Source organism: Procambarus clarkii, chromosome 74, assembly GCF_040958095.1.
Source record: "Procambarus clarkii isolate CNS0578487 chromosome 74, FALCON_Pclarkii_2.0, whole genome shotgun sequence".
In the NCBI taxonomy this organism is placed as follows: Eukaryota; Metazoa; Arthropoda; class Malacostraca; order Decapoda; family Cambaridae; genus Procambarus; species Procambarus clarkii.
The window spans coordinates 12,675,312-12,693,307 of NC_091223.1; the positions used below are offsets into that span (position 1 = coordinate 12,675,312).

Sequence of the window (17,996 nt, forward strand, 5' to 3'; positions counted from 1 at the left end):
GTAGTAGCTACACCAATTTTTATTTATTTATTGATAAAATGCTAAAGAAAATAAGGTTAAGGGATACCCCAAAATAGTTAATATGTCTTCAGAATACGTCGAGTTAATATGTCTTCAGAATACGTCGAGTTAATATGCCTTCAGAATATCATAAAACTGTTCCAAACAAAATAGAAAATCAGGGACAATGTGGTCAGAGGTAATTATTTCGGTAATGAGGTGATTAGCCAACAATGTTTATGTCATACTAGTTACTGGGCTTTTTAACAAAGCTAAAGCAGCTTTAGAAAATAAGAAGGTAATTATAGAGGGAACACAAGGGAGAAGGAGCAGCTCAGAACGGCAACAATACTATAGAGCCAAACAGCATGAAAAGGCAAATTATGTTGGTGTGGGTGTGTTGTGGCAGAGGGAGGGAGGGAGGGAGAGAGAGAGAGAGAGAGAGAGAGAGAGAGAGAGAGAGAGAGAGAGAGAGAGAGAGAGAGACAGAGACAGAGAGAGAGAGAGAGAGCAATGGAGGGGGGTGAGATAGAGGGAGAGTGAAAAAGGGATTAAGGGACAGAGCGATGGGGTGACAAAGAGAGAGAGTTGGATAGAAATACAGAGCAAGAGGAGTGAGAGAAAAATGAAGAAAGGTAAGCATGGAGGAAATGAGAAAGTACAAGGCGACATGATCGGTATTTTTTATAATCAATAGTTTCTCCCTGTCCCTTTGTCTTTCTTTATCCTTCTCTGTCTCTCCCACGTGGTTCCTCCCATCCTAACCCTCTTCCACATACACGCACAAATACAGACAATGAGAAAGAAAAGGAATGTAGGATTGTATTTGAAAAATACAGTCCAAATTGTTCCTAATACAAACTCTCTATAACTGGGTTTCGAACCCCTGTTTATTTTTTAATGTGTTCTTTGCCAACTTGAATAAACTGTTTCCATCTGCATCTTTAAGTTATATTTATATACGTATATATAGTTTATTATATCCTTTAACGCTCCTGTAAACTTAATTCATGATATATTTCTCATAATGGAGGTTCCTGATGCTAGTCTCTCATAAGGTTCCTAAAGCTAGTATTAATCTAACTATCATTCTCTCTATATTTTCCATTTAATTGACATTCATTCTACAGAAAGTTAATGACCATAACTTTCCTGTATACTCCACGTGGAGCTTCGTATGACTCAATGTATTGAACTTCCACTAACACCCAAATATCTCTCCAATTACATAATTGACTTACTACTTACAATTATAAATTGGTTCGTAGATTAAGATACATTACTAATAATTGCAGGTTATTTTTTTTTTTAATTTAACTTGTCTGTTTCAGCATTTGTGACTTATATTTATATCCTTAATTATTGACAGTAATCACTGATACTGTTTTTCAATTCCTCTCTTCCCTCTAGGCTCTGTCGAGGTATCGATTGCTGGGCCTGTGACAGCTCTGCTCGGAGCCTTCCTTCTTATCTTGAGCTTCTTCCTGCCATAGATCACGATCACCTCATCACCAGAGGACAATCGGTGACAATAAAACCGGATTCCAGCGCTCACCGGCTCAAGCAGAAATTTTGTCCAGCGCACACCGGTTCTAGCAGAAACTTTCTCCAGCGCATAGCGGTTCTAGCAGAAACTTTCTCCAACGCATAGCGGTTCTAGCAGAAACTTTCTCCAGCGCACACCAGCTCGAGCAGAAACTTTCTCCAGCGAACACCGGCTCAAACAGAAACTTTCTCCAGCGCACACTGGTTCTAGCAGAAACTTTGTCAGGCGCACACCGGGTCAAGCAGAAACTTTCTCTAGCGCATACGGGCTACAGCAGAAACTTTCTCCAGCGCACACTGGCTCAAGCAGAAACTTTCTCTAGCGCATACGGGCTACAGCAGAAACTTTCTCCAGCGCACACCAGCTCAAGCAGAAACTTTCTCCAGCGCATACCGGTCTTATCAGAAACTTTGTCCAACGCACACCACTCCAAGCAGAAACATTCCTCAGCGCACGCCTACCAGACGTCACCTTTTCCAGCATTACCACAATGCACCTTCGCGTAAATTGATACTGGAAAACTGCGTCTCTTCAGAGCTCATTACCAGCCACATTCGGACGCTGCAAATGCCTCTGAGATAACGTCTGAACTTTCAAGTGTACTTTTGTATCACTAAAGATAACCGGTGGTGTGTGTGGGCAGTGAAGACTAGTGGGTTATTAACCGGCCCTCCTTTATCATAGGGAGACAGTCTGGGATTCCCCAGGATGTAAGACTTGAACTTGGAACAAAGTGAACTCCTTCTAAGGTGATTTTAGGCCGTCTAATGTCCCCCTTGGTTTAACGGAATACATCGGAAATCCTTCATAAATTTTTCTTTGTTCATTTGAGATTATCCTGGGAAGCGCAATATAATTTGGTCATTGCAAGTCGTCCTTGCAATGGACGACCATTTGAGGGTCGTAGGGTCGTGGGAGATCCTGCCATTCAAGGTTATAGCATGTAAATATGAGTCTTGTCAAGCATTAAGACAGTCTTGTGTCATCCCAACTAAATTTGTGTGCAATTCTCTAAGAAATTCTAGATTCAGATTATCTTTTGAATTACTGGATTATTTGATGTATTTATATGTACATTAGAACACGACGTTCTGAGTTTACACAAGCCACCCCTAGGCTTGTCCTATCTTGAGGTGCTTCCGGGGCTTAGCGTCCCCGCGGCCCGGTCGTCGACCAGGTCCTGGAGTAACTTGGAGTAGCTTATTTATGCCAAGGATGACCTGGGGGTCTTTCTGGCTCACCTCGATCTGTCATTTATCAGTCTTGAAGATTTTACTCAATATTGCTCAATTTCAATTTCAATTAGGATCATTCTAAGTCATAACAATCAACCTCAGATCATTGTCAATAATTTTAAGCCAATTCAATTAGCCATATAAGCCCAGGGTCATTAAATATAAATTATTGTTCTACATTTAAATCTAGAACACTGAAAGGTTATTTACCTTTTGTAACTCACATTGCAAGGTACAGTGAGATCATGAGAGTGTAATGTATCTATTAAGGTCATGCAAGGGAATCGAACCCTCGTTCGTGGACTCCCGGAGGCACAGTGACTAAACTATGGTGAGAAGCTGTACAAAAGCATCGAATCTATGTCTGTGGATTCCATCCCATTGTCTTAATATTGATTTCAAATTGCACTTGGGATACCCTCCGCTGTCTCCAGCAACAAATGGGCTCACCATAGCCCGTGCTACTTGGAAATTTTTGTTCCGGGTAGCGAATCTTAAACAACAACGATATCCAGCAATACTGGGGCGCCTAGACGATGTCCTGAGTTGACTTAAGACAGTCTTAAGACACAAAGACAAAGCCGGTCTCGTCATTCATAAGAAATATGTTCGACTCTCTGAAGCTTTGAGACAACGGAGCTTTCTTGACACAAGTACATGGGCAGGGCGTGATAAGGAAGGGAATTATAAGGTAGGGGTAAAAGGGATCTTAAGGTTAGGGTAAGAGTAAAGAAGTATGTCACAAATGCAGGGTAAGGGAAGGTAAGATTACAAGACAGGTCAACAGAGGTCAAGTTTCCCAGTGTCACTTAACGTGAGTTAGGTCAGCTTGGAGAACCTCTCCCCAACACTTAAGTCAATTGTGCAGGTGTAGGGGGAGGATAACACGTCACAATACCTGAAATATGTGTGTGATGCTGCACGAGGGGCGAGCACCCTGGGTCACCTCTTATTCCCCCCAATGGCCCAATCAACATCTTCGGCGATAACTTATCCACCAGGTCAGATGATAACTTATCCACCAGGTCAGATAATAACTTATCAACCAGGTCAGATGATAACTTATCCACCAGGTCAGATGATAACTTTTCCACAAGATCAGATGATAACTATAAGATCACATGATAACTTAACCACAAGATCAGACGATAACCACAAGATCAGATGATAACCTAACCACAATATCAGATGATAACTTAACCACAATATCAGATGATAACTTATCCACAAGATCAGATGATAACCACAAGATCAGATGATAACTTATCCACAAGATCAGATGATAACCACAAGATCAGATGATAACTTATCCACAAGATCAGATGATAACTTATCCACAAGATCAGATGATAACCACTAGATCAGATGATAACCACAAGATCAGATGATAACTTAATCACAAGCTCAGATGACATGGTCAAAAGAATTCCTAGATCCCATAGAGTGCTAGGGGGGGGGGAGGGGGAATTGTGTGAAACCTTGACTTAGGATTCAGTGGAAGCCTCGGGTATCCTCGTGGGCTCAGTAGAACTCCAGGTTGCAATTCTTTTGACTGTGTTGTGTCCTAGTCGTCGTGAGCGTTTGTCTGGGAACACCCGGGTGCATAGGTTCGAATCTTCATCACAGCTCCTATGGATTTTCTCACTGATGTATCATGTTACTCTGATTTCTCTGTGTACTAATAATATTATTTTATTGTTATTATACACATTTTTATTTTTACTTTTATTATTTTTATTATTATTATTTTGCATAATATTAGCAGCGTCCTTCATTTTTAAAGCCTTTAGTTGTTCCATTAAATATTTAATGAGAAGAAATATCTTAAAGTGAGGAGCTTAATATGTATTATTTCTGTCTTCTGAATGTTGAGTGTTTATTGGATGACCCGTCAGTCAGTGTTGATAGCTGCAACACAGGAGAGATATATCAGCTGATGGAACACACAGAGCCAGTAAATGTGTTCAGGATAACCTAAATGTTATGTGGAGTTATCACACAAATGGTTCCTGGAAGCCAACTCTAGCAAGTGCAGGGTAATGGGAGTTAATAAGAGAAGATGGTATCCAAAGGGGAGGGAGGGAATTATTAGGGGAATTTGTTAAGCCATTACGACTATATAGCACTGGGATGGGGTCATGATAAGGATTTGGGATGGGACGGGATAAAGGAATGATGCCCAACCACTTGGACGGTCGGGAATTGAACACCGACCTGCATGAAGAGATTAAAACACGGACAGCCAATGACTTGGGCGCGATACAAACTCCCGGATGTTCATATTGGAGGTTTCAATTGAATTTGAACATGGAGCCTCTTACCAGAAGTTCCTATTACTAGATAACATCTCCAACATGTCCAAAATCAGCAGATATAAAAATCTTTTTCAAATACGAACAAGGAATCCCTCAGAATATTCCACACAACCTATGTCAGACCATTACTTGAATCTGCAGCGCCGACTTGTACCCTGAACGTTGTGAAATATGAATAAAATCAATACTGTCTAGATATGTTCAAAGGAGATGCTTACCAAAATGTTGACATCTTAAATACCAGAATGATCTTATAGAGCAAAAACCATAAACATGGAAGGAAATAAAAACTAAATGACTCGTGAAAATGAATTATAAACTCGTGAGAAACCACAGACAAAACAAAGAAAGACGGACAGTTCGAGGTAAAACCAAGAACAATATAAGACCAATGGTGGAAACTGAAGGCCCGTCTGAGTCTTATAGCGGCCATAAGGGAATAAACATTCAATACAAGAGAGTGGAGGCGCGGAGAAGGCTGGACAAAAAGCCATGGTCATTGAACAATTGAACAAAATTCCAAGCTGTTGCTACAAAATCATATGAAACGCCTAGTGGAAATAGTCCCAGATGCTATGATTGTTCAAAGGCGTGGCCCAAGAGTTAGTCTTCCTTCCCCCCGTGAGCACTTGTATGTAAGCAGTATCGGATAAGGACAGACACACACACTTTCACAACACAGTGAACATAACAGTAAAAATCTTCATGTTTTATAGCAAGTTACACTTTCCCTCTGCAAGGCTGATGGGGGGAATAACTCTTCCTTTATGGCTCTGAGTCTGACTCAGTTACAGCAAGTTAGACTTGACGAGTCTTGCGGCAACAATAACACTTAGCTGGAGACCGCGTGTAACTCATCCACTCATTGGAGGAAATTGGGTGAGCAAGCTAGCCTCGAATGGTGAACTTATCGCGAGTTATTTGCACCACCGCTACCACCACTGTGAAGGTCTCTACCACCACCACTACCGAGGCCTCTACCACCGCCTGGGCCTCCACTACCACCACTACCAGTGCTTCTAAGACTACTACACTAGTATCAAGCTTTCTACCACCACTAACAAGGCCTCTACCACCATCACCACCGTCAAGGACACTACCACGACATCCCACCACCATCAAACCTCTACTACCACCATCACCAACACAACTAGTACCACTACCACCACCCAGACATAAGCTGAGGTAGGAAGCTAAGGGTATCCCCTACAAGGAGTCCAATGGAAAAGAGATTTAGACAACAAAATACAAGAATGCGTTTATAACAGAGAAATGTTAAGAGCACAGAGCAGTTAATCCCACTAAAGAAGAGAAAATAGACGAGAAAAGAGGAGTAAACCGTTAGTTAAATTGGGCACTGCAGGTAAGAGAAGGAAAGTACCACAAAAAATATGGAAAAGGCACGGAGAATTGGGCGCAGAAGACCATATAGAGGCGCAAGAGACAGGGCCAGAAATGAGTACACAAGAGTCAGAAAGGCAGCTGAGAGGCTGTATGAAATCACCATAAAAGTTTTAAAGGCGAACTAAAATAGTTCGCCTTTAAATAATATATAATAATATAACAAGAAAAAAACAGCACTTCGATTTCACGTGATGAGGCTTAGAAAACAAAAGAAGGTGGGTAGAGCAACTGTTGTCTCGTACCCTTCGTACTGGGATGCGAAGAAGAGCAGTGCACTGAAAGAAGACATTGTGGAAGCCACCTCCATCCATAACATGAAAGTCAGATTCGACAAAGAATTTGAACGTCAGAATAGTTAAATTGTAATGCGACAGGTCGACAAGACTAGTAGGCGGGGCTATAGAAGTCACTACCATAGACATTGTTAGATAAGTACCACCATCACTACATCCACCACAACCACCACCACCACCACTATCATCAGCACCCACAAACACGCAACCTACATACCCACCACCACAACACCCACCACTGCAATCACCACCACCATCACTTCAACCACCACCACCATAACCTACTCCACCACCACATCAACCACCTCCACAACCACCAAATTATCGCTCAAACAATACACCAAATAAGCAGACATAAACAAAGACCTGAAACTGAAAAGACAAAAAGCAAACTCAGTAACCTGGGCTGAAACCAAACACCAGAGTGAGAGTTCAGACACGAAATGATAGGAAGGCGTTTTCAGACGTAGGTCCCAGCGACTGACCCTAACTCCAGCCCCTAGAGAAGAGACCCCCTAGGGCCAGCCCCTAGAGAAGTGACCCCTAACTCCAGTCCCTAAACAAAATACCTTATACTGAGTACCAAGAGAAGAACACTTAATGGTCCATTTAATATTACACTTAACGGCAACACGATCACTTTTTTACCATTACCGAGACTCGAGTGAAATGTTCTTCAATAAACTTCTAAGTCATTTATAAAAGATTGATAATTATATATATAATCGTTATATTATTCAAGAATGAGAATGTTATACAGTACAGTGTGTGTGTTCTTTCTGATGATAGTGAAGCAATTCATCACCTCTCTCTCTCTCTCTCTCTCTCTCTCTCTCTCTCTCTCTCTCTCTCTCTCTCTCTCTCTCTCTCTCTCTCTCTCTCTCTCTCTCTCTCTCTCTCTCTCTCTCTCTCTCTCTCTCTCTCTCTCTCTCTCTCTCTCTCTCTCTCTCTCTCTCTCTCTCTATCTCTCTATCTATCTCTTTCTACCTCTCTCTCTCTCTCTCAAGATTGTAGCTAAGGAGACAGACGAGTAATGAACCATCTAAATTCATGGACGCCAAATTGAGAAGCAGTAATGATGAAAGTCACTCTGTGACACTAAGATGAGGCCTCGTGCGAGATCTGTCAACCCCTAGTGAGGAGGCTGCATCCTACCATCTCAATGTGAGCATCTTCCTGTTTCTGAATATATCTTTGGTTTTCTTCTTCGTTTTTCTTAAGGTATTTGACAGTTTCTGTGTATTCGATCTTTTCTGGTTTAAATCCCTGTTATTTCTGATTGTTCTGTGTATGTTATTTGAGAATGTGAATATGTTCTTGTCTTGTCAGTTGTGTTTGTTCTGTCGGTGTGTCTGCCTGTTTGTCTATCTGTCTGTTTGTTTATCCGTCTCTCTCTCTCTTCTCTCTCTCTCTCTCTCTCTCTCTCTCTCTCTCTCTCTCTCTCTCTCTCTCTCTCTCTCTCTCTCTCTCTCTCTCTCTCTCTCTCTCTCTCTCTCTCTCTCTCTCTCTCTCTCTCTCTCTCTCTCTCTCTCTCTCTCTCTCTCTCTCTCTCTCTCTCTCTCTCTCTCTCTCTCTCTCTCTCTCTCTCTCTCTCTCTCTCTCCTTCTCACGAGAGGGACTTACCAAGAGGGTCTCACCGCTTCCCGGTGAATGTACACTGGGAGTTTGCTTTAGTTTATTGACTTACTTGAGACTTTACTAACTTTACTGACATACTGACCAGCCACAAAGTTCATTTGCTGGCTGGTCAGTAAGTTATAGGGATTACCTTCATAGGTTAATAGGCCCTAATCTCAATACTAAACCTAAATCGCTTTTTACCCATTTATGCCAAAACCACCATACGTCATTCATGTTCAAAGGCATTGGCAAACCTCCCACACAAGGCGTAACTCAAGAACAACAAACAAGCTAGAGCTAGCGTCAACCAAACACAACAAGCCAACCCTGCCAAACAAGCTAGACACGCCAGGAGGCCACAGAGCACGACATTCCAAACACGAATGGTCTAAGCATCTTCAGAATTCCCGGGCAAATAGTCTCATGGGCTCGAGAGGACGTCGCAGCGAATGATCAGGTCGGATATTACGTGGAAAGTCATCCATGGACGCCAGCCTGACATAGGTTATTACCCAGTGGCTGCAAAGGGGGAAGAGCTGGACGATAGACGATAGGGTTTATTACTCGGTGACTGCCCGGAACGACAGAGGGAGACACGATAGTTTATTTCCCAGCGTCTGGGAGAACAAGGTTCACGCATGAATTATGGAAGAATCGGGAATGGAAGGTTTTAAGACTGAGGGCAGAGACAAGGGAAGGTTCAGTGTTAGCTATACCTCGACCAGGTGGTCGTTGACCTCGACGAGGCTATACCTCGACCAGGTATACCTCGTCATCAGCGCAATATAACGAGTCCAGAATGCAAGGCAAATGCCTCCTTAGATGCCAGACAATAGAATCAACACACAATTATGAGGTTAATAAGCAGGATTGACAAGACCCGCAGATCACCTCAGAATGACTAGAGGGACACCATTCTACATCAGACAAGAAGAATAACTTGGGACTAGACGTAATTCTAAATGTAATGCAGAATTACATAGCAAAACATACCAATTAGCTACCCACTGGCATAGTAACCTTTCGGATGTCATACACATGAATTCTTGAGTACGGTTCTCCAACATGGAACATTCACTGAAGAAGGAATAAAAAACTAGAAAGCGTTTAGAGATATGCAATAAGGCTCGTCCTTGAGCTGCGAGGAAGGACTGTGAGAAATGGATCTCTAGGCACTTGAGGAGACTAAGCACAGTGGGGAGGCATCATAGCTGTTTTACGCGAGTGGTTAATTATTCTCAGAACTTAGTGACTGTGAGAAGTTACGAACTTCCATGATCTCACCGCATGATCTCTTTGTATATGTCAACTTTAGACACAATTATTGCATGAGTACGACAGTGACAATTAAAACTTTGAGAGGATTTATATTTATATTTAATATGAGGGCGAGGCAATACCTTGTGGTTATGATAAATAGATATTAGTCTAATTGGTTTCCATTACAATGGGCTTCTAAAAACTATCATATCCGAAAGAAGAAACTTTTTGTTTAACAGAAACACATGACTAAGCTATTAAAAATAATAGACAGATAAAAATATACTTACAAATATCACAACTAAATAATTTCTAGTAATTGTAATCTGTTGAAATTAATTGAAATAATTTCGCCTCCTAACACATCTGCCATACACAATGTAGAGGGGGTAGAAATAGCCTAAGCTACTCTATCCTTTGGAGATGTATTTTTTTCTTGTCTCAATAAACATACTTGAACTTGAACTTGCCACATGAAAATTAAATAAACAAGTTCTCGTGAATGTTAATATGTCTTAATATAAGCAGGAACAAATATGCAACACATTACGAACAATACTCCAACAGCACGATAACATATTAATCACATTTGATTACTTGCAAATGCAAATACAAAGATATCAAATAATATGAGCGCAATATGCAATCATATTATAATCGAGATTATCAATCAATAGCTTAAGTGTATGCAATAAATTTAACTCTGCTGTAAATTAAAGATTTACATCAGCGTTAAAAAAAATCCTTTACTCTTAGCTATAATCTTCTCTTTCAAAATCCTCATTGAGTTGCAACAAATGAATTGATGTTCCTTTAATTAACAATCTGAAGGGCCTTGAATACCAAAACTGGGCACCCAACGCACTCTTCGGAAAATTAAAGAAGTGACGACGTTTCAGACCGACCTGTACGTCATCACTTCACAACGTCACACTTCCTTAATATTCAGATAAGTAACTAGAGGTGTCTAATTTTCAGCCACGTTATTGTGACTTACGTCTGAATACTAAGTGGAGCTTATCGGGGCTGTAATTAACTCTGAAGGAGCAAGAATGGTAAAAATGTCTTATCTGGGTTGCACAATAGTAAATCTAATCCACGAAATAAGAGCACCACACAGCACTTTTTGAGCGGCCGACAGTTTTACCAATGTGAAGGCTCTGTGTAGCCTGTTCTCTCTGAGTAAACCCGTACACTGAGTGTTTATGCTCCCTATAACTGCCATTACTCGAATTATTTTGGTACCAGATTGAAAAGCAGCCAAAGCTCTTTTCCCTAGCCAATTTACAACTTGACTATATGTTATGATTAAAATAATTGAGGATCTATGGATATTATTTGTTTAACGTAGGAGAGGGATGGCGTAGAGCCTGGTAAACCAGTTGTCTTAAACCATTACCACGACTGTTACCTCAAACAAAGAAGTTCCTGTTATCTCTCTAAACCCATTGCAAATTGTACATGTGTACATATTTTACACAAATAATAACGCACGAGAAATACAAACTCAACATCATTGGCTTCACCTACATGAAACACAAAAGAAGGTGAGCAACTATCTATCATTACCTGATAAAGGGCAAAATCCCATAATATTCACTCAATGCTTAATTGAAAAATAGTTAATGCCTTAATAAAGCCACATGTTAGTATCCCACTAGCATGATAGGTTCTCTAGAACTTCTAATACATCACAGAATAAGAACTGAACAGCAGATATATATATGAGACGTCACATGGCACCTTCCGGGCATTAATTTTTCCAAACTGATCAGAGAAATATTGGACACAAAATATTTGCTCACTCACAGCATACTGGTGAAGTATCCGGCCGACTCTATAGAAACATAGGTCGTTTGCACACAGTTTCTATCCGAATACTATCCATATTTAGTGAACATATATGACAAAAAATGACATAATAGATGCTAAGGAGAATCGAAAATTAGAAAAAAGAAGAGTAGTTTAAAGCCAGGAAGAGCAGAACGAAGGCTCATTGATACCTAAACAATGTATTTCATAGATGTCATAATTAATCTCTTCATTTTGAGAGTTGCAAAAGAGGAATAGGTTAGATAAAAATGTGGTTGCAGCAAACTCACTTTCATCATTTTAAATGTAAATATGCTGAGAAAAAAAGAGTAAAAGAGCACAGATTCATTGCATTAAACTATTACAATTTAGTGAGGCGTGACTTAGATAGATATCATCGCTTCTTCCGCTCTATCACTCACAGTTCTCGAAAACAATAAGGAGATGAGTTGAAAACCTAGATATATAAAAAAACATTGGCTTACATAAGCATATCTGAAACAGAACAAATCCTTTTGAGACAGCTCTTGAAAATGTCTGTAATTTCTTATTTCTTTTGGAAGGAGGGGTGGCTAAAGAGTTTTTTTTTTTTACATATAAAGAATCCTTTATTTTTCTACTGTTAGGATGGTTGACATCCGTCTGCCGCACACAGGCATGAGTCCTGGCTGGGGTCTTGTCTCTCCAGGCACTAGTGGTGCAGGTGTCAAGTGGTCTGTGTGTGCGTCTGTGTTGTAGCTTTGATAAGTTTAGCGAATTCTTTTTTTATATATGTGTATATCTGAATGGTTTTCTTTCTCTCACTGTTTTACTTGATATTACTCTCTCTCTCTCTCTCTCTCTCTCTCTCTCTCTCTCTCTCTCTCTCTCTCTCTCTCTCTCTCTCTCTCTCTCTCTCTCTCTCTCTCTCTCTCTCTCTCTCTCTCTCTCTCTCTCTCTGTCTCTCTCTCTCTCTCTCTCTCTCTCTCTCTCTCTCTCTCTCTCTCTCTCTCTCTCTCTCTCTCTCTCTCTCTCTCTGTTTGTCTATGTCTTTTAGTCCAAAGATACAGCCCAGAGCCAACTTTTCAGGGTGACTAGTAAGGGATACAGGCAAGTTATGGCCGGCCTCATTCCTCCCATCATAGGTTGGGTGCCCTCATGCAGGCACTATGAGTTAAGGAGAAGATGAAAGGTAGGTAGGCGATGCCTAAGAACTACACCATTGAACGCCACCTTGGAATATTTACATATAGAGCAAGAACTGTCATAGGCAGGGCCGGGGTCGGCCCCCATAGCGACTAAGCATCATGGTTCCCAATACTTAAATGGCACAAGCTTTTGAGGGTCTCCTCAAAAGGCTTCCTCCTCAAAAGGTGTGTGTGTGTGGTTGTGTGTGTGTGCGTGTGGTTGTGTGTGTGTGTTTGTGTGTGTGTGTGTGTGTGTGTGTGTGCGTGTGTGTGTGTGTGTGTGAGAGAGAGAGAGAGAGAGAGAGAGAGAGAGAGAGAGAGAGAGAGAGAGAGAGAGAGAGAGAGAGAGAGAGAGAGAGAGAGAGAGAGAGAGAGAGAGAGAGAGCGTGTGTGTGTGTGTGTGTATAGTACAGTTGTTCGGTTGTTCAATTGTCATGTAAAAAAATGGAAAAAGATTCAGTTCTAATTATTATCTTCAAGGAAACAATTGTTTATTGTCAATGTCAATGAAGATAAAACATTATTTACTTACATAAAATATATTCCTCGTTTGTATATAAACAAAATGTACAGACTAATTTCATTCCAAATGTATAAAATATATTTATGCTGTGAGCGTGGTGCCTCCACATGGGTTTGTTGCAACGAGAGAGAGTTGTTGTGATATATTGCAATCACACATCTGAAAATATAGTATCTTTCATCTGAGTTTTGTCCGGGATGAAGGATATCATATGATTGTATTTTACTTTAATGGTGAGTGTATTTTGCTTTAATGGTGACGGGGGGAGTGTATGTGTGACATGAGATATATAGACGAAAGCTCTAATTGATGGTATATTGTAGATTGCAATTTGTTAAATGCTTAACAAGCATAAAGGAAAAAATAAAAACAAAACGGACCTAGGACAAACACTGACTTGTACAGAGACGAGACTGTGTGATAGAGATGGAAATGTGGGTTGACGAGAGGGCTTAGGTTAGGGGAGGGAGTTAGGGGAGGGAGTTTGGGGAGGGGAGAGGCATTTGGGTTAAAGTGAGATGGGTAAATGCCCAGAATGTATCCAGCCCTTATACATTAATGTTTAGCTCGAGCTGAAGGCTCCATTGCACCGTGCTGGTCTGCGTGTATTACTGTAAATATATAATATATATATATATATACACATTCCCGCTTGGAACCTGTTATTTTACTTCATCCTTTATGATCATCTAAAATCCTAAACATTCATTGTAACAAAGGACGCCTGAAACGTATTAAAAAAAAAAGGTTGAAGTCAACTTTAAGGCTTATAGCCACAAGATAACCATTTTAAGGCTTATAGACACAAGATAACCATTTTAAGGCTTATAGACACAAGATAACCATTTTAAGGCTTATATCCACAAGATAATCATTTTAAGGCTTATATCCACAAGTGAATCACTTTTGCTGTGATCACGTCATTTATGAAGCATGGGTCATTACCACATAATATACTACATGGATTAAAGTAATGAAATAATGAGTAAGCAAACACTTATCCTCAGTTATAGAACCCATTAGTTATCAAATGAGTTACTTTCGCCTGCTTATACTTTTAATGTAACAACAACTCAAGGATTATAAAATAAGATGTTGATAGCTATTGTGATCAGCTTCACTAACATCACCAACAATCATCACCTTCACCAACATCTCCATTATCACCCCCATCATCTCACATCTCCACCACCCTCACACTTCTAGCAACACCTCCCTCACAACCCCTCCTCACACACCCTTCACATTCTCTACCAAACCTGCCTCACACACCCTTCACATTTCTACCAAACCTTCCTCACACACCCTTCACTTTTCTACCAAACCTGCCTCACACACCCTTCACATTTCTACCAAACCTGCCTCACACACCCTTCACATTTCTACCAAACCTGCCTCACACACCCCTCACATTTCTACCAAACCTTCCTCACACACCCTTCACATTTCTACCAAACCTGCCTCACACACCCTTCACATTTCTACCAAACCTGCCTCACACACCCTTCACATTTCTACCAAACCTGCCTCACACACCCTTCACATTTCTACCAAACCTGCCTCACACACCCTTCACATTTCTACCATACCTGCCTCACACACCCTTCACATTTTCTACCAAACCTGCCTCACACACCCTTCACATTTCTACCAAACCTGCCTCACACCCCCTTCACACTTTTTCTACAGCATACTCATACCTCCTCCCCCCCCACACACATTTTTAATTCTCCCTCTCACACTTCCACCACCTTCTACCACACACTTCCCTCACACCTTTACCACACCTCCACCACACACACCTTGCCGTCAGAGTAACTGAAACAATTACGAGGAACGCCAGCAGACCACTCTAGTCAATTGGAACCTAAACAAATGGAACTGGTTATAGTCTGAACACCCAAGAGATATTCGCAAAGCTATTTTTTTTTAATGCGAAATATTCCCATTGCTTGACACTCTTGTCATGATGTTGGTGAGTCAATTATGTTATACTAATAATTAATAAACAGTGAATATAATTGTATCTTCATTGTGGTTATCCATACACAAAGTGCATCAGTGGTTAAATAACTCACTTTTAAGTCAAAATTTGTGCTCAGGGTAATAATAGAAGACAAAAACCAGGCTTGAAGAAGCCAAAGAAGGCAGATATGGAGAAGGCAAGGAAGGTAGGTATGGAGAAGCCAAGGGAAGCAGGTATGGAGAAGCCAAGGGAAGCAGGTATGGAGAAGCCAAGGGAAGCAGGTATGGAGAAGCCAAGGGAAGCAGGTATGGAGAAGCCAAGGGAAGCAGATATGGAGAAGTCAAGGACGTCAGGTATTGAGAAGTCAAGAATCTGTTGATATTGAATGCTGAGGGGTGTGTGCAAATTTCTATAACTTTATTGTATATATAGTTTATATTAGTTCAGCTTCTAAACGTCTTATCATTCTAACTTTCCCATATAAAATGTGCCTATATCTGTCTTACCGCCCTAATGAATTACCACAATTTGATTTTCGGATGTAAATCACTTTTCAAATTGTAAACTAAATGTCAGTAACTTTATGCCAAAAATTTAAGTTTTATTTATATTGTTTTAGACTTGTTTAGTCCGGCTATTAATTGTAATGGTTTGAATAAATTGTAACAAATAAGCTTTTTGATTATGATGATAAAAATGTCTACATACTATGATGTCATTGTGACTTATGATGATGAAAATGTCTACATACTATGCTGTCATTGTGACTATAATGTTTCAAAGGTCTGTAATTTTCATACAAACTTTTCCAATTACAAATGTACAACAATTTATGAATGAAGCTTTTGATTCTTTTTAATTTGATGTGATTAGAAGGTGAAGATGAATAGTTGTCTCAGACAATTAGTCTTAAATGCTGTTTGGACTAACAATGTAAATATGATCAGTATATTGACCAGACCACACACTAGAAGGTGAAGGGACGACGACGTTTTGGTCTGTCCTGGACACAATCGACTTGAAAATGGTCCAGGACGGACCGAAACGTCGTCGTCCCTTCACCTTCTACTGTGTGTGGTCTGGTCAACATACTTTAGCCACGTTATTGTGACTCATCGCCTGCACATGATCAGTATAAATCGGAAAAGAAATCGTACAATTGTATATGGTAAATTTGGCATGAGTGTGAGTGGTAGGTTGCGTTTATCATAAGGAAAGGGAAGAGTGTTAGAAAATTTTTAATATTTGTCAAAGATCTAATTTACTGGAGGGGACAAAGATGAGAGTGTGCAAAGTTGTAAACCAGTAGAGAAGAGGTCGAGTAGTGCGGGTTTTGTCTATCAGGTTCGACATACACATGAATAAAAAACACTAGGTAGGAGAAAAGCATTCAGAAACTGTATTGGAGGAGACCTAAACATTCCCTCTAATGTGTTGTGTGTGATTTCCTCCGAGGCTAAGGGTCCCCCTTCTTCCAGAGGTAATTCTCCCTTCTATATATATATATATATATATATATATATATATATATATATATATATATATATATATATATATATATATATATATATGTCGTACCTAGTAGCCAGAACGCACTTCTCAGCCTACTATGCAAGGCCTGATTTGCCTAATAAGCCAAGTTTTCGTGAATTAATTGTTTTTCGACTACCTAACCTACCTAACCTAACCTAACCTAACTTTTTTGGCTACCTAACCTAACCTAACCTATAAAGATAGGTTAGGTTAGGTTAGGTAGGGTTGGTTAGGTTCGGTCATATATCTACGTTAATTTTAACTACAATAAAAAAAAATTGACCTCATACATAATGTAATGGGTAGCTTTATCATTTCATAAGAAAAAAATTAGAGAAAATATATTAATTCAGGAAAACTTGGCTTATTAGGCAAGTCGGGCCTTGCATAGTAGGCCGAGAAGTGCATTCTGGCTACTAGGTACAACATATATATATATATATATATATATATATATATATATATATATATATATATATATATATATATATATATATATATATATATATATATATATATATATATATATATGTCGTACCTAATAGCCAGAACGCACTTTTCAGCCTACTATGCAGGGCCCGATTTGCCTAATAAGCCAAGTTTTCCTGAATTAATATATTTTCTCTATTTTTTTTCTTATGAAATGATATAGCTACTCATTTCATTATGTATGAGGTTAATTTTTTTTTAATGGGGTTAAAATTAACGTAGATATATGACCGAACCTAACCAACCCTACCTAACCTAACCTAACCTATCTTTTTAGGTTAGGTTAGGTTAGGTAGCCGAAAAAGTTAGGTTAGGTTAGGTTAGGTAGGTTAGGTAGTCGAAAAACAATTAATTCATGAAAACTTGGCTTATTAGGCAAATCGCGCCTTGTATAGTAGGCTGAGAAGTGCGTTCTGGCTACTAGGTACGACATATATATATATATATATATATATATATATATATATATATATATATATATATATATATATATATATATATATATATATATATATATATATATTTATATATATATATTTATATATATATATATATATATATATATATATATATATATATATATATATATATACACATAAATATATATGTGTGTGTGTATAAAACAGTCCCTGGAACTGTCGTAACTAAAGAACAATTCTATTTCTTGCAAAATAAAAATCTGTTAGGAAAAGTAGAACCAAACAAAAGTATATTTCAGCATTTTAGCTTTTTCCATCATTTTATATTGTTATCTTCAATGACTTGTTGCAGTGAGCCCCTCAGTATCGCCAATCCCAATCATCGATCAACTCTGAAAGTTTATTCCCAATGGGA

The 17,996-nt window shown here is 39.5% G+C and overlaps 1 protein-coding gene across 1 annotated transcript in view; it reads left to right on the forward strand.

The window, feature by feature from the left end:
* Positions 1-8,188, forward strand: part of LOC123767315 (uncharacterized) — a 311,605-nt gene extending 303,417 nt beyond the window's left edge. The window contains exon 7 of the mRNA XM_069312935.1: positions 1,411-8,188. Coding sequence (XP_069169036.1) covers positions 1,411-1,493 — 83 coding nt within the window. The 3' untranslated portion in view covers positions 1,494-8,188. The remainder of the gene's footprint in view (positions 1-1,410) is intronic.
* Positions 8,189-17,996: the final 9,808 nt, after the last annotated feature.